General features: G+C 41.4%; 1 protein-coding gene across 1 annotated transcript in view; it reads right to left on the bottom strand.

Moving 5' to 3' along the window:
* LOC140490504 (coiled-coil domain-containing protein 17-like) overlaps nucleotides 1-22892 on the bottom strand; it is a 55227-nt gene that overhangs the window by 9070 nt on the left and 23265 nt on the right. The window contains exons 5-10 of the mRNA XM_072589113.1: nucleotides 22517-22642; nucleotides 17541-17680; nucleotides 12149-12316; nucleotides 10920-11104; nucleotides 5621-5706; nucleotides 1037-1252 (exon numbers count right to left, since the gene is read on the bottom strand). Coding sequence (XP_072445214.1) covers nucleotides 1037-1252; nucleotides 5621-5706; nucleotides 10920-11104; nucleotides 12149-12316; nucleotides 17541-17680; nucleotides 22517-22642 — 921 coding nt within the window. The remainder of the gene's footprint in view (nucleotides 1-1036; nucleotides 1253-5620; nucleotides 5707-10919; nucleotides 11105-12148; nucleotides 12317-17540; nucleotides 17681-22516; nucleotides 22643-22892) is intronic.

The following is a 22892-nucleotide window of genomic DNA, read 5'->3' as shown; positions in this document are numbered from 1 at the left end:
TTGTTTTATGTAAATTGACTGTGACAGTTTTATATTACAGGAGTGACTACATGTCAAAAAGATTTCATTGGTTGTAAAGTACTTTGGAATCCCATGAAGTCATGGAAGGAATTTAAATGCTTTCTTTTTCATTTCTGTGTTATCCTACTCCCATAAATAAGAGCAAACGAGGCACTGAATTGATCCACAGTGCTGCTGTTGAGCTCCCAGAGTTCAAAAGGCAGTTCAGCAGTCTCATCTTCCTTTGAAAACGATGGATGGCTTTTGGGGAAAGGATTGGTTAAAAAGCTTCATGTTTTATGGGAAAAAGAAACCAAAATGCACTGTTTTCAGGACCATTGTGACAGGAAAATCCTTTGACTATTTCTGCAATTGCCTAATAGGATTACTTGTAAAGCACTGTTGCATCCATATTAAAAGGTTTCAAAAGTACGGACTTGTAAAAGCTTTATTTATTCTTATTTTTGTGTGCACCCATGCCCATTACTTTCCATTATTTTCATGATAACGAAATGCAATTAACCAATCAGCAATCGCCAGTCAACTAGTAAAACCTCTAACCAGCCAGCCATCAATATGACCAACCATAAGCTCAAAACACATAGCAGAAGAATTAGGCCATTCAACCTATCAGATCTGCTCTGCTATGTGATCATGGTTGATATGTTTCTCTACTGCATTCTCTAGCCTTTTCTCTGTCGAACCAGTTTACCAGTCTTCTATCAGCTAACCACACAAATACCTTAAACAGTTGATGAAGCATTATTTCATTACTGCAGTGAGAATTGAAATTTGATCCTTTCCTAACTGCAAAAAAGAAGTTTTAAATGGCAGGCTGGCTCATAGAATAGGAATTCCTGAAGAAGGGCTGAGGGCCCGAATCGTCGATTCTCCTGCTCCTTGGATGCTGCATGACCTGCTGCGCTTTTCCAGCAACACATTTTCAGCTCGTGTCTAATAGAATAGTTCATTTAGGATGCATTATGCATTATTTGTAAACTAAATAGGTGACTTGTTATGTTGAAATAAAAAGCACCTCGGCACAACTTGCTTGACTGCCAGGATTGCTCTGTTGCCTCCACCAGATTCTGGAAAATAGTTTGGTAAGTTGTCAATATCGCAGTAGACAGCTGGAAGTGGAGAGGGATCACCCATTTCCTGCCCGCCATGGTAAAGGCCCACCACCAGACGGCAAACCCGGTACATAGCATCCAATCCCAGGAGAAAATCATAGAAAACCACAAAACCAGCTCTGAAAGGAAATCAGTCAAGGTGTGGTTAGAACTTTACAACTTTAACATTTTGTCCAAACTATCAAAACTTAACACAATATCACATTCTTAAAATCTACTTTTCACAGAAAGTTCCGAGGCTGAATTCCCAGCGTCCAACTTCACCGGAACTGTGGAAGTGTACATGTCAATAACGAAAGGGGCAGTATTCCATTAGGAGGACATAGAAAGCTTCTTCTGACATTGGAATGTTATTGGAATAAACTATTTCTATTACTTGCACAAGTTTTTATTATCATTAATTTCATTGGACAGTTCTAGTCTAAACCTTGCTGCAGCCACCATTATGGAATCAAGACAAAAATTGTCCATGATGCTGCTTTGTAACTAATTTATAACTGAAGTATTCAACATCCAACTTCAATATAATATAGTTTCTAAATTCCTGAAATAGTATTTCTATTGTTACATATACAGAGTGTAAACAGCTATTAATGAATCTACAGTTTCTTGAGACACCACTTTAGCACGTTACCTTAACTTTTACACTGATATATTTGTCAAGTATACAGGGCCATTCAGTCCCTCGAGTCTGCTCTGCCATTCAGTTAGATCAGGGCTGATTTGTAACTCAACCCCATTCACCTTTGATCTGCAGTCCTTGACTTTATTATTATGAAAGATCTCATTCTTGTGAATTTCAATTGATCCATCATCCACAGCCTTTTTTACAAACTTTTACATATTTCCAGACTCCCCCCACCATAAGATATTGTTTCTGTCCAACTATCTTTAACCAAAGTACTTTAAAATATTAAACATCTCAATTATTAATAACATTTCAATTGCTGTAACAGTAAGAGAACAAATACAAAGGAGATCTAGAGACATTAAATAAAATGAATAGTTCATCCAAATATACAATCTAAAAAATGAAATGTTATCTTAGGTTTATGGATGAGCAATTGGAATCTTGAAATTGTTGCATTTCCTGTATCATGTGGATTGCAGGATACCTCTTGTTTGATTGGGGATCACTTGTTTAGGAAGCGATCAGGATTTCAAAGGTTGGCGGTGGTGGGGGTGGGGGTAGAGCTGAAGTCACTGCAGTGCATGAGAACTCCTAAATCATCCAATCCAGGAGCTGCTACCTTCACTGGCAGGGAGAGTTCAGGCAAGTAGATGGATGGTCTTCAGGTAGAGGAGGAAGCAGGTGCAAGTGCAGGAGTTCGCTAGATGTTTGTCACTCTCAAACCTGTACTCAGCACAGGAGGGTTTGCATGATGACAGACCTGCTGAGTTTCTCCAGCATTCTCAGTTTTTATTTAACACTGGAGACTGCTGGGATGAAGGAAACTTTGAAGACAAGCTATATGGGGCACAAACAGCCAAGGGGCTGCACAGCACAGAACTGCAAAGAGTAGAGATACAGCCATTACAAGACATTCCACAAGTCGGAGGCTCACTTCCCTCTAAGTTGGGTGCCTGCATGGTCATATACTTGAATATTAAGACTGCTTGCCTTGCAAGTGGAGAGTATTCTGCTGTCTTGTCAATCAATGCTTCATGGGACTGTGAAGCCACACAGGATTGGATTTCCACTGGGGGCTCATCCTGCTTGATGTAGTCAGCCAGACCACAAGGAAACAGTTGATTAACTGGAAGCTTTCCCAGTGCTGTGAGAGGAAGGAATGAGCCTATTCCAGAAGGAGGAGATGCTGAAGGAAACTCCAATTGTGGAGTCTGTCTGACTCGCTGCAAACAGGTGAGCGAGTGGCTTCCGAATGACTGAGAGCTCTGTGGGCACAGATGCTTCAGAGGAGAGATCTTTAGTTTGACTGGCGTTATCCAAGCAAAGCAGCAATGGCTCACATTGACAGGTACGGATCCAGTGTGGACCGGCCTTGCAAGGATTTACAGAATCGGTTGTGCTCAGGAGAGGTGACAAGCGGGAGGTGTTAGGAGGGAAATGACAATTCGGGAGAGACAGTAAGTGAAAGCAGAAGGTGTAAGAGTTATTAACAGGCACTAAGAGTTATGCAGAGGACTTGTGCATCAGTTAATTTCAAGGTAGCCAATAGATCTGTAATATTAAAAATACAGCTCAAGGTTGTAGTTGATCCTTATCAATGTTTTATCATGTGAAAATGATTTCCAATGAGCACGCTACTTTTTAAGACTCGTATCAGATATGCAAAAGAGAGGGATGGTTATGCCTCACTAATTTTGAAGCACCTTGGGGCATCCTGAGGTGGTGAAAGGCAGAGTTTAAATTTAAGCTTTTTCCTTACATAGATTCCCTGGAAATGCTCACATCTTCAAAACACTGCAGTAGATTTGCACTAATTAACGTGCTGGTTGACAAAAATTAAAAGTGCTAGATATTCTCAGCAGCTCAGGCAGCATCTGCGGAGTGGATCAATGTTAACTTTTCAGGTTAATGATCTTTCATCAGAACAAAGAAATAAATGTGAGCTTTTATGTCAGTGGAAGAGGCAATAGGTCACCAGAACAGAGGGAGGATCTGCAATAGGGTGGAGGGCATGGGAGATAAAACAGGATGAAGATTTCAGGGAGGCAAACAGTCTGTTCATTAGTATGGCAAAGACACAGAAAATGAGTCAGCGAGAGGTAAATGGCTGTGGAGCTTCTGACTGTGACATGAAGGAATAAAGAATGAAACAAGATAAGTTTATAAGTTTTTTTTAGTTTTACTGTACGTGTAAATCCAAATTTGGCGTTGATGCTGTTCATGGAACAAAAAATATCTCACATGTGGATGGGAAAGAATTAGAAAGAACATTATTCAAGGAGTCAGACAGCCATTTCCATAACTGTCATCACAATTCCGGTGTGGAACGTTGCCTCTTTGGGGATTACAGTGAGGGTGCAGGAGAAAGGAAGTTATCTAGAAGTTGTATATACATTATAAAGAGAAAGGGCAGGCACTGGGGTCCCACAGTCTGATTTTCAAGAGCTAGGGAGGAAGTAGGACTTCACAGTTAGTAATCTGATGTCACAAGCTACTAAGAGAAGAAATGGGAAGGTAGGAAAGGGCAAAATGAGGAGCAAGGCATGTTACAGGAAGGAGGACTGCAGATCTTTGGGAGAATGGGACCAGTTCTGGTGAAGGAAGCAAGTATTCAAAAAGGGACAGTTTGCACATCAACAGGATTGGATCCAATAGACTTGCAGGGAATTCATTAATGGAATTGGGAACTTCTCAACTAAATTAACAGAGGGGTGAGCACCAACATGTAAAATAGAAAACTGGAATAAGCTGCTTAAAGGAATAAGAGTGTCAGATAGTTTGAGAGAAAGAAAGAGAACCATAGGATATAGGACTGGCTGCTTGTAAGAACTACAGATTGGGGCTATTGGGGGACTTTAATTACCCTAATATTGTGGGGATGATGTAGGGTAAGGAGGGGCAGAAATACCTGAAGAGTGTTTTCCTGATCAGTATTTCTCTGCCCAACTAGAGAGGAGGCATTGCTGGATTTCATACAGGGAATTAAATCAGGCTAAGAGTTTTCAGGGATAACTTGGGTAAGACTGATCATGCGATCTTGGCTTTGATTAGTATTGGAGAAGATTAAGGAACAATCAAAAGTAGATTTAACCCTCTAAACCAGAATAGGGATAATTTCAACATGATAAGATTCGATCTAAGCAAGGTAAAATTGAATCAAGTTTGACAGGAAAAACAGTAAGAGCCATGGTTGATCTTTATGCAAGAGTTGGATCAGCTACAGCTGTGTATATTCTAATGAGGCTGAGAGGGAAGAAAAACCTCATCCAAACTGAAAAAGAAGAGAAATAGAATGTGATGACAAAATGTTGTATGATGCACGTAATATCTTCTTGTGAGTAACAGGCTATAATTAATAAGTTGTGAGGGGAAATTAAGAGAAAAATGTGACTGACAAAGCAAAATTAAAATGCAAGTTAATATCAATGTAAACTGTATGTGGATAGCAAGAGGTGAGTTGGGGCCCAATCGTGAGAAATGATAGAGACAACAGAAACAAAAAAGAAGTTGCTGGAAAAGCTCAGCAGGTCTGAGCAAGGGTCACCGGATCTGAAACGTTAACACTGACTTTTCTTTACAAGTGCTGCCAGACCTGTCGAGTTTTTCCAGCAACTTCTGTTTTTGTTTCTGATTCACAGCACCTGCAGCATTTTCTTTCAATAGAACGTACATAATTCAAGACTTTTTTTTAAAAATGAAAATACCCAATAGAATATTCTACCAAAAAATAAACCAGAATTCCCACCTACAAATCAACTTGCTTGTTAAACATATTAAAAGGAAGAATTTGCAGTCAATTAATTTTGTTTGATTATATTGTTTTGTGACACTTTAAGATCCCACCGAATGGACTCACACTGGATCATATGGTGCAGGTCCCAAGCCCTCACTGGAATCTAGAAAATGTTTAGCAAGAGTTGGAGTTTGAGGTCTGGCATCCTCCTAAATCAACGAAATACAAAACAGAGGGTTTAACTGTTTGACTTACCAAACACACGCTATACATTCAGAACACATGCAACTTCAATGTAATATACTGTAATATCGAATTCTGTAGAGTATTGTTGTAGATGATTTGTCTTTATCTTTATAGAAAAGCCATGCACCCATTTGGACATGTGAAATATTTAGCACTTAGTAAAGCTGATTTTCTATTTGCAAACACTCTTCACTGTTCCTTACAGAAAATCCTTTTACTCTTGGTTAGGTCAGGCTCCGAATGGTCAAGGATCTAAATCAAATTGCTGAAATTCATTTGGAACTTGGATGGCAAATTTACTTCATTGCTTAAATGATTTTTGATGCCCAACATATAAATATCCACTCCAGCAGTGACGCTGTCTGAGATTGGGATGCCCTGTGTCAGTGTAAACAGCACCAGTGTAGACAATTGTTTTGTCCAGAAATTGGTGAACTCACCACAAAACTTGGACTCAGTTAAACCAGCTACCTAATACATTTTCAACTCTGGCTTATACACTAAGATTCATTGGATCAGTTGAAAACAGCATGATAAAGTAACAATGACATTGATCACTCTTCCATGATGTCACAATCTACCCACTTTTATCCCAAATGAGCATAAAGTATGATGTTAGATGTTGACTTGCTCCATAGCACAATACCATGGTTAAATATGGACTTGGTCCAACTTCACTCGCAGAAGATTAGTAAGACCATTTTTTTTTGTCATTATTAGTACTCAAATTAAAGCTCTCAAATCTTATTTTACTGTCTTTCCCCCTTATTTTAAATACCAACTCATTCCTTCTAAATAATGTTTATGCTTGCTTCGCCATGGATGCTAACTGATTCAATGTTCTTGTATCCTTGTGGATAAAATATTCTGTGGATTCTTCCATCAATTGTCCTGAGTTTAAAGGTTGTACTTTATCTCTCATGAAAGATTGAGGAATGAGCCAATAGAGATCTTCATTATGAAAGATTTGGATAGCGTGGATTCATTCAGAACACATCCACTTGGAGGAAGAGTGTAACTTGAGGCCTTCACAATATGATCGTCACCAAGAAATCCAATATGGCAATCAGTAAAAAAAATTCTCGCTCACTGGTTTAAGGGCGGCTGAACAAACATACAAGGCAGAAGAGAATAGTCAGTTACCATTACAGATTTAGATGAGAAATAAAGGAAGAAAACTTAAGAGCGTAAACATCTGTAAAGACAACTTGAGTTGAATACTCAGTTTCTCGCCATTTTAATACTGTATATCCTATTTAATGTCCACTCAATGATGAAATAGTGAAACAAAGTCACTATTAACACTCCTTTAAGCCAAATATTTCTATTAGGTGTTTTCTAAATCTTCCTGACCTTTCAGTGAAAAAGTTCTTGCATATAGTCCAGAACTTAGTTCAATATTCCAAGTGTGCTTGTACTGATGATTTCTTTTGAAAAGGCTTCATTATAAAAGTTGCATTGCTCCTGGAATTCTATTGATCTGCAGGATTGATGTGCCATTTTCTTTCTATTTTCTTTCATTTTAATGAGCTGCAGATACTTGAAAGTATAATCTCAGCTGACATTTGGTGTAGTATTGCACGGAGTTGCCATCTTTCAAGAGAGATGTTAAACCGTGGTCCCTTTTGCTGTCTCATGTGGTTGTAAAAGTCCTCACTGATCTATTTTGAAGGGAAGAGGAGTACTTGCCTATACTTATCCAATCTTACTAAAAGAGAGTTTAACATCTGTTTAACACTTGTGGGCCCTTGCTGCAACCAAATTAGCTACAGTTTGTCATATATTATAACAAAAGCTCTACTAAAAGTGTATTTTATTGCCTGTAGAATGCTTCAGGATATCTCAAGATTGTGAACGGTGCTGTATAAACACAAATATTTTCTTTCATTCCAAAACTGTTTCTGCTCTACCCCAATTGCAATCTTGGAGCAGCAGCCCTGCTATACCAGTGCAAGTTTTTCCCAATTGATCATCCTTCAGAATGAGATTAGTAAGTAGCCAGCTTTGTGCTGTGGGCCTGTCCTCAACAGGAGCTGAGCTGAGAAGCATTCGTTCTCATGGGATTCCAGAGCATTAGGTGCAGTTTTGGGCCCCATATCTCAGGAACGATGTACTGGCCCTGCAGCGTGTTCAGAGGAGGTTCTCAAGAATGGTCCCAGGAATGAAAAGCTTAACATATGAGGAATGTTTGAGGACTTTGGGTCTATACTCGAAGTTTAAAAGGATGAGGGGGATTGAACTGAAACATACAGACTACGGAATGGCCTGGACATAGTAAATGTCGGGAAGATGTTTTCATTGGTAGGACAGACTAGGACTCGAAGTCACAGCCTTAGGGTAAAGGGAAGACCCTTTTAGAACGGGCATAGGGAGAAACTTCTTCAGTCAGAATTCCCTGCCACAGAAGGCTGTGGAGGCCAGATCTTACATTGAGTATATTTAAGATCGAGATAGATAGGTTCTTGATTGTCAAGGGGATTAAGGGTTACTGAGATTAAAGGTTGAGAAACTAATCAGCCATGATGGAATGGCGGAGCAGACTTGGTGGGCCGAATGGCCTAATTTCTGCTCCTTTGTCTTATGGCCTTATGGAGAAGGAACAGAATTCCATTCCATTCGTCTCATGTTAGAAGTGGAAATAGAATGTTAAGCCTTATGTTTGACTCCACGATCAATTTTCAACCATTAAAAGCCCAACCTCATCGCCTCCTCTCTCCATCAATTTCACCAATGAATGACCCATTTTGATGTAAAGTTAAACATCAGCAACAGGCAAATCGCTGTTCTTCATGTTTGAATAATGAAGGCATTTGATAAGATCCCCCATGGTAGGCTTGTTCAGCAGGTCAGGAGGAATGGGATACAGGGAAATTTAGCTGTCGGGATACAGGGGAGTTTAGCTGTCTGGATACAGAATTGGCTGGTCGACAGAAGACAGCGAGTGGTAGTGGAAGGAAAGTATTCTGCCTGGAGGTCAGTGGTGAGTGGTGTTCCACAGGGCTCTGTTCTTGGGCCTCTACTCTTTGTAATTTTTATTAATGACTTGGATGAGGAGATTGAAGGATGGGATAGCAAGTTTGCAGACGACACAAAGGTTGGAGGTGTTGTTGACAGTATAGAGGACTGTTGTGGGCTGCAGCGTGACATTGACAGGATGCAGAGATGGGCTGAGAGGTGGCAGATGGAGTTCAACCTGGACAAATGCGAAGTGATGCATTTTGGAAGGTCAAACTTGAAAGTTGAGTACTGGATTAAAGACAGGATTCTTGGCAGTGTGAAGGAACAGAGGGATCTTGGTGTGCAGATATATAAATCCCTTAAAATTGTCACCCAAGTGGACAGGGTTGTTAAGAAAGCATATGGTGTTTTGGTTTTCATTAACAGGGGGATTGAGTTTAAGAGCTGTGAGATCTTGTTGCAGCTCTATAAAACTTTGGTTAGACAGCACTTGGAATACTGTGTCCAGTTCTGGTCGCCCTATTATAGGAAAGACGTGGATGCTTTGGAGAGGGTTCAGAGGAGGTTTACCAGGATGTTACCCGGAATGGAGGGCTTATCTTATGAAGAGAGGTTGACTGAGCTCGGACTTTTTTCATTGGAAAAAAGAAGGAAGAGAGAGGACCTAAATGAGGTGTACAAGATAATGAGAGGCATAGATAGAGTTGATAGCCAGAGACTTTTTCCCAGGGCAGAAATTGTTAACATGAGGGGTCATAGTTTTAAGCTGTTTGGCGGAAAGTATTGGGGAGATGTCAGAGGCAGGTTCTTTACGCAGAGAGTTGAGAGAGCATGGAATGCATTGCCAGCAGCAGTTGTGGAAGTGAGGTCATTGGAGATATTTAAGAGACTGCTGGACATGCATATGGTGACAGAAATTTGAGGGTTCGTACATTAGGTTCACCTTACATGAGGATCAATGGTCGGCACAACATCGTAGGTTGAAGGGCCTGTTCTGTGCTGTACTGTTCTACGTTCTACTTGCTATGAAAGTTGGCAGGTTAACCTGCCCATGGAGACATCACATCCGAACCTCTACTCTCCCTCCCTATCCACAAACATTTACTATCTTTTTTTTTGAAAAATCTGAAATTCTACGCATTATAAATCAAAATACAATTAAAACACAAAAATCTGTAAAGTATAGATTAGATTAGATTAGATTACTTACAGTGTGGAAACAGGCCCTTCGGCCCAACAAGTCCACACCGCCCCGCCGAAGCGTAACCCACCCATACCCCTACATCTACCCCTTACCTAACACTATAGGCAATTTAGCATGGCCAATTCACCTGACCTGCACATCTTTGGACTGTGGGAGGAAACCGGAGCACCCGGAGGAAACCCACGCAGACACGGGGAGAACGTGCAAACTCCACACAGTCAGTTGCCTGAGGCGGGAATTGAACCCGGGTCTCCGGCGCTGTGAGGCAGCAGTGCTAACCACTGTGCCACCGTGCCACCCACAAATATATATATGAAGGCTGAATAGGAATATATAGATATACAACATATGAACACGCCATTCAGCCAAGTCAGCCTGTGTCTGCATTTCCTCTCCAGGTACGAACAGTCCGAATGACTAATATCCACTCTGTTCCTATCTAGCCAGTTGATTTGATAATAAAAGACATCATTTTTGCCTAAACGGCTAATCCTGGAAATGAATTCCACAGCTTCACATCTTTTTGTTACTTCACCTTGTACCTATGTCTCCTTGATATAAATCCAAATTCTTCCTAATTAGGGCAGCCCAGAGGGTCAGTGGTTAGCACTGTTGCCTCACAGCACCAGGGACCTGGATTTGAATCCAGCCTCAGGTTACTGCCTGTGTGGACTCTGCATGTTCTCCCCATGTCTGTATGGGTTTCCTCTGGGTGCTCCAGTTTCCTCCCACAGTCCAATAATGTGCAGGTTAGGTGGATTGACCATGCTGAATTGCCCATAGTGTCTAGGGATGTACAGGCTAGGTGGGTTAGCCATGGGCAATGCTGGGTCACAGGGATGGGGTTGGTCTGGGTGGCATGTCCTTCGAAGGGTCGGTGTGGACTCAATGAGCGGAATGGCCTGCTTCCACACTGCAGGAAACCATCTTCGTCAATCCATATGTCTTTCAGGTTCTGAACCATTCAAGTGAGTAAATCCTTTTGATGCCCAAATATGCAACAGTTTCTCTTACCATTGGCAGAAATGAAGAAGTTCGCTCAGTAGCATTGGGAAGGTCCCTGGTCTTTGAGTTCCTCATGTGACGCTGAAGGCGCTGGATCTCCACTTCTTGTTTCAAGAGATCAATCTCTGTCTTCAGAGCCCTCATTTTCTGGTAACTATCTTTCCTGATCAGTTGATCACTTTCATCTCCATATACTGGAAATGAAATTTTAATCATTAATTAGGATGTTTTTTCCCTGTCTTGAAACAAATAGTGTTAGTGTTTGGGAACAGAAGCCTTTTATCATAAATATCAGTGTGGAACATTTGGCAATCAATGTAAAGTTCCCTCTTCTCCGCCTCAATAATATGTTTCAACCTCAATGTTCACTAACCTGCACATCTTGCAACAATGTGGAACTTAACTTGCTGCATCAGATAATCTAGAATCTTCTTAAATACCGAGCTGTAAGAGCAAGTCCATTCATTATTCAACTGTAGCTCAGCAACTGGCACTCTCACCTGAGTCAGACGACTGGGTGTGGAAGTCCCATTAGAGGACTTGAACAGAAGAGTAAAGGCTAACACTTTCATGAGGCACTGAGGGAGTGCCACACTGTGGAAAGTTCAGTTGAGATGTTAAATGGAAGCACCACATGCCCTCTCAGGGGTACAAGTGAATTTCACAGCACTGAACAAGAACTGTGGCATTCTCACTGGGGTCCCACTACCAACATCACAATAAAAATTGACAATGTGGTATCACAGTTTATTGGTTTTGGCTGCATGTTGGCACCATGCTTTCTACATAATGACAGCGACTACATTTCAAAAGTACTTCATTAGCTACAAAGCACTTTGGTACGTCCCAAGATTGTGAAATGTGGGACACAAGTGCAAGTTCTCTGTTTAAAAATACAAAATAGAATGCTATTTGTTCATTTTTAAATTAAAAATCCAATCAAATAAAATCAAGAGCATATCCTCACAACATTATGGTACACCTAATAACAGTAAAGGATTTTAAAGAACAGTCATATTGAACTCGAAATATTAATGCCGTTTCTCTCTCCACAGATTTGCTGAGTTTCTCCAGCATTCTGTTGTTATTGATAACACACCTGTATACAGATATCAATGCTAAAGACAAGTTAGATTTGTTGTCTGTCTTGCTCTGTTGCAAATACAGAACTTTATTGTACATGGTTGTTAGAATCCAGTAAGAGGAATGAAGGCTGATGAATACTTTGAGAAGCTTACGTGATAACGTTAGCCTTTGGCCAATGGAAGTCTTCAGTGCTTTTTGACTTTTGCGATTCCTTTGTTGCTTGAGCTGCAGTTTGAGAATTTCCTCTTCGAGTTGCTGATTTTCTACCTCCAGAGAGATCAGCTCTGAGTCCAAATTGCGTTTGGATGTTTCATGTTCCCCTGTTAATCAAGATGGAGTCTATTCAAATACATATTTCAATAAATGTTATTTAAATATACAAGCTGGGCTTCTCCCACTTAGGGTAAAGGTGGAAGATTGTAGGCATACAACTTAGAAACCCTGGGGATGTGGAAGTCCTACCAAATATAAGGTCAGGACCTCAACATAGTTTGTTGTACAGTCAGAAAGGGTAGTCATAGAAGATGTAATCCAAAATGATTATGAATACATGACAATGTGAATATTAGGAGTAGGTGCTGCCATTCAGGCCCCTCAAGCCTGCTCTGCCATTCTCTCAATTCAGGGTGGCATGGTGCCTCCGTGGTTAGCACTACTGCCTCACAGCAGCAGGGACCTGGGTTTGATTCCACCCCTGGGTGACTGTCCATGTGTAGTTTGCACATTCTCCCCATGTCTGCGTGGGTTTCCTCCCACAGCCCAAAAATGTGCAGGTTGAGTGAATTGGCCAAGTTAAATTTCCCAAAGTGTGTAGGTTAGGTGCATGAGGCAGAAGTGGGTACTGCAGATGCTGGAAATCAGAATCTAGATTAGAGCAGCATCCAAGGAGCAGGAAAATCGACGTTTCAGAAGGGCTTTTGCCCGAAATGTCGATTTTCCTGCTCTTCAGATGTTGCCTGACCTGCTGTGCTTTTCCAGCACCACTCTAATCTAGGTTAGGTGCATTAGTCAGGGGGAAATATACAGTAATAGGGTAGGGGAGCAAGCTTGAGTGGGTTTCTCTTTGAAGGGGTCATTGTTGACTTATTGGGCCGAATGGCATGTTTCTGCACTGTAGCGATTCTATGATTCTAAGGCTGATCTGATTTCTCCAGATTCCCACCTATCCCTAATGATCTTTCACCCCATTGCTTACTAGGAATCTACCTACCTCTGTCTTCAACATATTGAAAGACTCTGTTTCCACTAGACTTTGATGAAAGAATCAAAGATTCATGACTGTCTGTAAGAAAACTATTGTCCTATCTTTGTCTTATTTTTATGAAGTAACTCCCAGTTTTAGATACTGCGACAAATGAAAACATCCTCTGCATATCCACCCTATCAAATATTTCAATTAAGCTGCATCATACTCTTCTAAACTTCAGCAGTTACAAGCCTAGCCAGTTCAACCTTACTTCATTAGACAAGCCACCCATTTCTGGTATTAGTCTAGCACAGTTCTCCAAATTGTCTTCACCCAAAGGTGTAGTCTCACCAATGTCCTATTTAACTGAAGCATAACCCTCTTTATAACCTCCCTCCCCCAATACTTTTATATTCAATTCCCCTTGCAATAAATGATACTAGATTCTGGATTAGCGGTGCTAGAAGAGCACAGCAGTTCAGGCAGCATCCAAGGAGCAACGAAATCAACGTTTCGGGCAAAAGCCCTTCATTTATTCCTGATGAAGGGCTTTTGCCCGAAACGTTGATTTCACTGCTCCTTGGATGCTGCCTGAACTGCTGTGCTCTTCTAGCACCACTAATCCAGAATCTGGTTTCCAGCGTCTGCAGTCATTGTTTTTACCTACCTAATAAATGATACCATTATATTAGCTTTCTGAATTGCTGTCCCTGCATATTAACCTTCTGCAATTCACACTCACGGACACAGATCTCAATGTATCTCAGTGCTCTATAATCTCTCACTATTTAGAAAACACCTTTTTCATTCTTCTTGCCAACATGGTCTGTTTCAGATTTTCCCACATTATACTCCAGTTGCCAGATTTTTGACAACTAACCTAACCTGTGTTTCTTTGTAGCATCCTTATGCCTTTTTCACAACGTAACTTTCCAATATAGTTTTGGGTCATCAGTAAATTTGTCAATCATATCTTTTTTGTGCCTTTATTTAAGTCTTCTCTGTGAATTATAAAAGGTTGAGGCATGAGCACTGAATCCTGTACCAAACCATTTTTTTACAACTGTTGTCAACCAGAAAATAAGAAATGTATGCCTATTCTGTTTCTTATCAGCTGACCAAATTTTTAATCCATGCCAATATGATACTCCCCATACTGTGAGGCTTAATTTTCTGCAACTTTCTTTGATGTTACACCTTATCAAATGACTTCTGGAAATCTAACTACAGTACATTTACCAATGCATAGAAAGTGAGGTCTGCAGATGCTGGAGATCAGAGTCAAAGAGTGTGGTGCTGGAAAAGCATAGGAGGTCAGGCAGCATCCGAGGAGCGGGAGAATCGACATTTCAGGCATAAGCCTGAATGAAAGGCTTATGCCTGAAATGTCGACTCTCCTGCTCCTTGGACGCTGCCTGACCGGCTGTGCTTTTCCAGCACCACACTCTTCAACAGTTATCAATGCTCCTTTTTCCACTGAGCATATGTTACATCCTCAAAAGAACTTTTAAAAGTTGTTTAAACTTGCTTTCCCTTTCACAAAACTATGTCGGCCCTGTCCGAACACCTGGATATATTTTTCTATCATCTTCCCGAATACAGAATAACTGACCTATAGTTTCCTGCTTTCCTCTATTTTCCTTTTTGAATATCAAGTTAGATTTATTAATTTTCAAACTAATGGAGCTGCCCTGAATCTAGGGAAATTTGGACAAACTGAAATCAAGGCATCAGTTATCTTGCTAGTCACTTCTTTTCGGATTATATAATTAAAACCATCAGATTCCGTCAGCTCTAACAAGGTTGCTCAATACCACATCGCTGATGATTGCGATTTTCTTGAGCTCCTCCATTGCTTCACATTTCCTGATCTACAACTATTTTTGCAATGTTGCTCGCACATTCCGAAATGAAAACTGATGCAACATCACTGTTCAAATCATCCACCAAGCCCTTATTTTCCATTACTAATTCTCCAGATTTACTTACCACACAATCAAGACTCTCAAAGTTTTTTTTAAACATCTACAGAAAACCCTTACGATATATTTACATCATTTATCACTAGCTTTCTTCCATACTGTAGTATATCTTTTTAAATATTTTTGTCATTCTTTGCTGTTTTTAGTCTTCTGATCTCACCAATTTTAGTATGTCTATATGTTCTCACTTTACTTTTGATGCTAACATAGCTTTTTTAAGTTAACCACAAATAGTAAGTCCACCCTTTGGAATTTTGTTTTTTATTGGAATGCATTCTGTTCTAAAATATAACCTTAAACATCTGCTCCTGCGTCTCTATTGGACTATCCCTTTATCTTGTTTGCTCTAGTAATTGTTTACTGCTATTTGTATCGTCAATTCATCTGCTTTCTTTCCAAATGCTGCATGTATTTAGATACTGGGTCTTTCGCTTGGTCATTCCACACATTCATAAAAATGATCTTGGGTTTGCATGGGACATAGGGAACACAGTGACAATTGAGAGAGACTAATCACAGGGTGAAGAGGGCTGAGTGGTGGATTGCAAGGCAGGCAGACTGGGACTGTGGCCTGGTGGTGGAAGATAATCAAATCACAGCTCTGAAGCAAGGCAAAGGTTTTGCTCTGGAGTTGACGGTGGGGACCATAAACGAGGTTCTGTAAATCACCTACATCTATAGGCAACCGCTCCCTTCTTCATTACCCATGGAGCCCTGGGAGACATAGCCACTGTTAAATTAAAATAAGCTCCCAAATCTACTGCACAATCTGAGTGACTGGCTTGCTTAGGGTTAACCATATTTATGGGAGTCTGGTGTCACGCGTACTTTCCCAGCTATTTCGTGCTGTGAAAGACAAAAAACTGCAGACGCTGGAATCTAAAGTAGACAAGCAGGAAGCTGGAAGAAGGCTTATACCTGAGAGACTGACATCTCCACCTCCTGATGCTGCCTGATTTGCTGTGTTCTTCCAGCCTCCTGCTTGTCTAGTTTTGTGCTGTGAAGCAGCTTCTATATTACAGTATCCAACAGTGAGCTTGCATTAAAAGATCATTTGTAGCTGAGTAATGTACCTTCCTCTGTTTTCTGATGCAGATGTCTGATGCCTAGGTTAAAATTATTTTTCTTTCATATTCAACTCACTTCTGTCTGTGCGTGAGGAGAACAAATTGAGAAAGGGCAATAAGGAAAAGAAAGGGCCGAATGATGATCTAAAAATAGTAGCCTGTTGTTTTTCGGTTGTTTGGACCTCGGTGTTGATTGGATGTGGTTATACATTGACTGATGTAGAGAGGAACCTCAATTATCTGAACGAGATGGGCGGGCACTATTTCTTTCGGATAATTGATTATTCGGTTAATTGATTAAATGCCTTTCCTCTGGGGCTCAGAGTTTTCTGTGATGTCCACACCCCGTTCAGGAAACTAGGCAGCAGCACACCATGCGTGAGCCCCCGCCCCCAATCCAGACAACGTTGCCCCCCCCCCACCTGTCCCCCCACAACTATGCCCCCCCCACCTAGCCCCAAACCCGTCCGCATCCACCCTCGCCCGCCTCCTAATCTCCCCCTAACCCCCTATCCAACACAGCCCTACCCACCTGCCCCCTTGCGCGCCACCCCCCCAACCCCATCCAATACAGCCCCTCTGCTCACACCCACCCCTAAACCATCCCTCTGTCCACACCCACTCCTGCCCCCACCCACCCAACTCTGTCCAACACCTCCCCCCTGCCTGCTCCTCAACCCTCTCCAACACCACCCCTGCCCACCCCAACACCTATCCATCCAGCCCGCCCCACAACCCCATCCGACACTGCCCCCTACCCAGTCTTCCCTGCCTGCCCCAACCCCACCTCCAACCCTGTTATACAAACACACACACACACAACTTTTTGACAGGTTCTACCTTTGCCCTATACAGAACGATGTTAGGCAGATTTAGGGTACACCCCTGTGTAGAATTCCAGGGAAAATGTGGGGGGGGGGGGGGGGGGGGGGGAGAGAGTGAGAGTGAGAGTGAGAGTGAGAGTGAGTGAGAGAGTGAGAGTGAGAGTGAGAGTGAGAGTGAGAGTGGTCAGTCATTTGGAGACAGTGCCTGACCTCCCATCAGTCCAGGACTGTTCTCGGCAGCACTTCAGGAAGCAGAGTTCACTTTGAATCACTGTAAACAACAGACGCGTTCAGCGTCTGAAACACAACTTTGATGTAATGTTTCTGTTGGGACCTTGAGATCTCCTTTGGAGAATCCGATATTCGGATAATTGATATTCGGATAATCAAAGTTCCTCTGTATATCTTAGCACAACAAACTGGCTACATTCCTCACAAATTTGAATGCCTTTCCTATCACTAAACAAACTTCTACACAACCATACTGTAGCTCCTCTCCTTCCGTTGAGTTTTTGGTTGCTTCACCCTCTGTTCCAGTTGCATAGCTTCAGCCAAGAGGTCGTGCAGCTGGATGAGGATCAATTGATCATTGCCGCCATTCTGCAGGTAGGAAAGTCGCAAGGCACTGCAGGAGAAATTCAGTTACAATGAATCATTCAAATAAATCACACAGGGATTATAATCAAATCTGCTGAAAAATGGTCTGAACAACTTTTGCCTGCTATTCCCAACACCACACACTTGCCAACTCTGGATAAGCAGAGCAGGAAAATCAGGGAGACAATGGTAACATCGCTGAATTGGAAACCTAGGGGGTTCTGCCAACCAGATTTCAAATCTTGCGGCAACTTGTGGAATCTAATTTCAGTTAAGATATCTGGAATTAAAAGCTAAGATTTGGATAATTGTTAAAAGCCCATACGTTACACTAATGCCTTTAGGGAAGAAAGTCTGCCAACCTTCCCCATTCTGGTCCACAAGTGACTCCAGACACACAGCAGCATAGATAACACTTAAATGGCTGAGCAAGATATTCCGATGTATCAAGTCCTGACTAAAGCTGGATGGTCAACTCAACATTGACCTCAGCACCAAAAGCAGTAATGGACACTTTGCCCAGTTGATGCAGCAACCTGTACAGTCAGGTGGGTGATGCCTCCTGCCAACTCTTTTATTCCCCCATCAGTAGCTCCCTGCAGGGAATACAGCAGTTTCTAGTGGATGCTGATGGCTTGGGTCTCTCAGAACTTGTATCACTGGAACAATATCCTCCACAGTGGAACAGCCCTGAGCATTTATTCAGAATGGAACACCTCAACTTTAACCAAACCTAATGAGTACCCAATCCAGCCTTATTTTTACTGGAGAATTTCCAAAATCTTGGGATAGTTCTTCAGTATGCATTTAATTTTAAATGACTACCAAAATTTTGGCTTCCTGATGAAGGAATTGTACCCGAAACGTCGATTCGCCTGCTCATCGGATGCTGCCTGAAGTGCTGTGTTTTTCCAGCTCCACTCTGATCTAAACTACCAAACTTTTGTGCCAGACAACCTGTTTAGACTTATAGACTCAGCTGCTAAATCAGAATTAATAGAGGCTCAGCCAGTTACAATCAGGTTTTGCATATTTGTTGATTTCACCTCTTTTGTGATCTAATTAAATTCCAGCTGATCTCCAGTTAATTCGCCAATCCAACTCCATATCCAGGATGCCTTGCCGAGCAAAACTTTTGTCTTATTCTTGAAAGCTCCATTTGTTCCAATATGCACAGATATTTAAGGGAGAAAATTTCAGATTTCACTCATTATTTGCTTTGAAGAACTGCTTCCTCATTCCTTCCTAAATGGTCTAACTCTAAGAGCAGGGGAGTTATTCCTGGTGTTCGGGATATTATTTATCTCTCAGTCAGCATCATTTAAAAAAAAAGAGATTTTCTGGGCATTATTATATTGTTGTTTGTGGAACTTTGCTGAGCTCATAGGTGTACTGTTCTTAGATTAGAAAAGTGACTGCACTTCAAAAATATTTCATTGGATATCTTAAAACACTTGATAACCAATGATCATAAGAAGTGATAAATAAATGCAAGTCTATTTTTGTTCCTAATCTAAGCTCCTCGGAGGAAAAGGACATCTTTGTCTTTTCATCTTCTACTAGTTTTAAATGATTTATGTACTTGGAGTTCCAAATAACTTTGCTCTTGTTTCTACATTCTTCATCAGTTAGAAAGTGATCCAGTTTAATATTTTAGGTCTGAAATAGATAACGTTAAATTCCATCTGCCCCAAATTATCGACTGACTTAATGTTAAAAAAAAGTCAAAATATCAGAGGCTTATGGGACTGTCCATCAAGAACAACAGCATGAGGTGTCAGAGGTGTGACATTGAAAAGTTGCTGCTGTGGATTACTGCTCCACCATTAGTTTTTTGAAAACTCCATCCCTACAGTCTAGATTTTCATTCAATATTGCTGCGCAGCATGAAGATCCTGTGCCCATGCAGTAGATACAAAGGGAAACTAATGTGGTTAAAATGATCATTTCAAGGCTAATCCTTATTTAAATGATGCGGTACATGTTAATAGTTACCAGTCAACCCCTTTGATACTGAAAATTAATTATAACAAGTATGAAATCTCATTCCTTTCACTGCAGATGAAAATTCTGCTTTAAAGATTGAAGGCAATGTTTACTTTCTCTTTCAGCCCCCTTTCTTTCTGTCTCTAAATGGGGCGGCACGGTGGCACAGTGGTTAGCACTGTTGCCTCACAGCGCCAGAGACCCGTGTTCAATTCCCGACTCAGGTGACTGTCTGTGTGGAGTTTGCACATTCTCCCTGTGTCTGCGTGGGTTTCCTCCGGGTGCTCCGGTTTCCTCCCACAGTCCAAAGACGTGCAGGTTAGGTGAATTGGCCATGCTAAATTGCCCGTAGTGTTAGGCAAGGGGTAAATGTAGGGGAATGGGTGGGTTACGCTTCGGCGGGTCGGTGTGGACTTGTTGGGCCGAACGGCCTGTTTCCACACTGTAAGCAATCTAATCTAATCTAAATCCAGTCTTTCTTTCTTTAATGAGTGCGCTTTTGGATTTACTTTGAATTCACCAATTAATTATATTTGGTAGGTGTCTTTTCACCAGGATGGAGGATTTTAAGATTAAATATGCCCTTTAATTGCACAGTGGCTAGCACTGCTACCTCACAGTGTCAGGGATCTGGGTTTGATTCCACTGTCTGTGTGGAGTTTACACTTTCTCCCTGTGTCTGCGTGGGTTTCCTCTGGTGCTCCAGTTTCCTCCCACAGTCCAAAGATATGCAGGTCAGGTGAATTGGCCATGCTAAGTGGCCTGCAGTGTTCAGGGATGTGTAGGTTAGGTGCATTAGTCAGGGGTAAATATAAGGTAGGGGGAATGGGTCTGAGTGGGTTACTCTTTGGAGGGTTGGTGTGGACACATTGGGCTGAAGGGCCTGTTTCCACACTGCAGTGTTCTATGATTAATTCTATCTAATTCAGAATCAGATTTTTTAAGAAGGTACAGAGTTGCTCGCCTTGTTTACTCAGACCGCAAACTTTTGCCTGACACTTCCAGCAACTTGTAGAGCAAAATATCGTTGGCCTTAAACAGATAAGGGCAAATTTAAGTAATAGTTGTTGTTCTATCACAGCAACATTCAGGCCAATTAATCTCTTTGCATCATGGGACAATTGAAAAGAATAGACACCTTTGAGCTCACTGCTGTAAAATTTGCAGATATTCGCAAGCCTCTGTGTTTCTTCATGGAAATAGAGTCCAATTCCCCTGCAAGTACAGGGAACAGTTTACTCACCTCACAGGGTGTGAAATCCTTGCCATCCCAATTCTGCATATTTCCCAGTACCTCACTACACCAGGTACCCCTGCAGTTTGAATTTTTATTTTCTGTTTTGATTTCTTTTTCAGTTATCATTGCTGTTCAAAAGTAGAGCCCAACTAACTCAAAACCTTTTTATCGCCCCATTGGTTGCCAGTGCCAAGATATTGTACACATCCCAACTCAAAAAAATTAATAACAGAAAGATAATGGCAGAATCTTATAGGAGCCTGTATGATGTGGGCTATGGTGAGAAATGTGCTAGAATCCCATGAGAAATCTAGCGACATCTTGACAATGAGGGTAATGTGCTACATGTTTTATTACGTTTTAGGTACCCAAGCAGATTCACATTAGATAGTGCCAGGTTTCTGATTATAGGGGATTATTGCAAGTTAACCACATTATTAACTGCACATCTTAGCTCATTCATATGCAGCTTCCTATCCTACCATCTGCCATGAGGAAACTATATTCTCAACATGGAAGCCAGAACAGGAACCTAGTGAATTCAGCTGGCTTCAAAAAGCCTCCATGTTGCTCAGCATGCAACAGCTTCCCAGGGCATGATCCATAAGCATCAGCTATATGCATTCACTGACCTTAGCATCTGATAATCACCTACATCTCAGGGTCCTTAAGACACCTCTCTATTCCACTTGCAAGACGCTTAGGAAGTACAGACCTGAATTTCAGGACACACCAGCAACAAGCATTACAAAGACAATGTGCGCAGATGTAAGCACCTAGCTGATAGATTGGACCATGTTCTATCTTAGGGTTGTTCACCTGCTCACTTAGTGTTTGCTCACTCAGCACCTACCCGCATACTCATTGTATCCATGCCTTGTCATGCCTGTTATCATGTGGGAACTTCAGCTAGAGCTTATTGGATATCAAAGCTGCTTATTGACATGTTCTCTTGCACAGCTTCCCTTTACTACATCAAATTCAACCCTGCGTTAACTCAGGCTCATCCAAAACTTTCCTGCCCGATTACAAATCCCATTCATCAATCACCATCATACTCATTGATCAATGCTGTCTTCTAGTTTTTTAAAAACTTTTTAATGAGATGTGAGCATCACTAAGAAGGGCAGCGTTTGTTGCCTGGCTCTAACTGCTCTTGAGGAAGTAATGGTGTGCCACTTCCCTTATCTGCTGCTGTTCATTTGGCACCCAGCTACCTGAATCCCTAATGCCTCAGTAATAATACTATCCTTGCGTTTGAATCCTTTCCCGGTCTTGTCTTCCCTCATCTTTGTAAACTCCTCCAGTCCTGCAACTTGGAAAACCTCATCATGCCTTCAACGCTGTCCTCTTGGATGGACCCTATGCCCTGTGCCGTACGATTGCAGCCACACCTTCAGAAGGAGGTGCTGGCTTTGTGATTCCCTCCATGACCCTCTCCATGTTCTCCATCCTCCATTTGGACTCTTGATTCAACCCATTTCTTTGAACAAAGTCATGGTCACCCATTCCAATTTGATCAGCATCGAGTAAAAGGCATAACTTGACAATTATCAAAGGGAGCGGATTATAAAAGCTTTTGCTTAAACTCTGTCATATCACAGTCCATCATAAACTGGATTTAGTTCGAGAAAGAATTACCTGATTTCAGATGACAGGCTTCCTCCACCATAGAAAGGAAGAAATGTCTGCAGCTGCTGAACCTTCTCCTTTTTCTTTGATAAATGTGACTGTGAAGTATGGTGTCTGCTTGCAACTTTGTTTTGTCTATATTAATAAGAGTATAAGAATTATTCTTTCCAAACTCCTTGCTAACGGCTTTTTTCTGACATTTGAAAGCCTTCCCAATAATTAGACCTATCCCTCATGGCTTTTAAAGAGTAATTAACAATGTCACTTCAGCAGCATTATTGAGAAGAAACCTTAAATGAACTTTGTCAATAAAGATTTGTTTGCACTAAGGTATAATGTGATGTGCACAATCTGCCAACAACATTTCAGCATCATTATTGGAAAG

The sequence above is a fragment of the Chiloscyllium punctatum genome, chromosome 2, assembly GCF_047496795.1.
Source record: "Chiloscyllium punctatum isolate Juve2018m chromosome 2, sChiPun1.3, whole genome shotgun sequence".
Classification (NCBI taxonomy): domain Eukaryota; kingdom Metazoa; phylum Chordata; class Chondrichthyes; order Orectolobiformes; family Hemiscylliidae; genus Chiloscyllium; species Chiloscyllium punctatum.
This window is presented reverse-complemented; position numbering and strand designations above follow the sequence as displayed.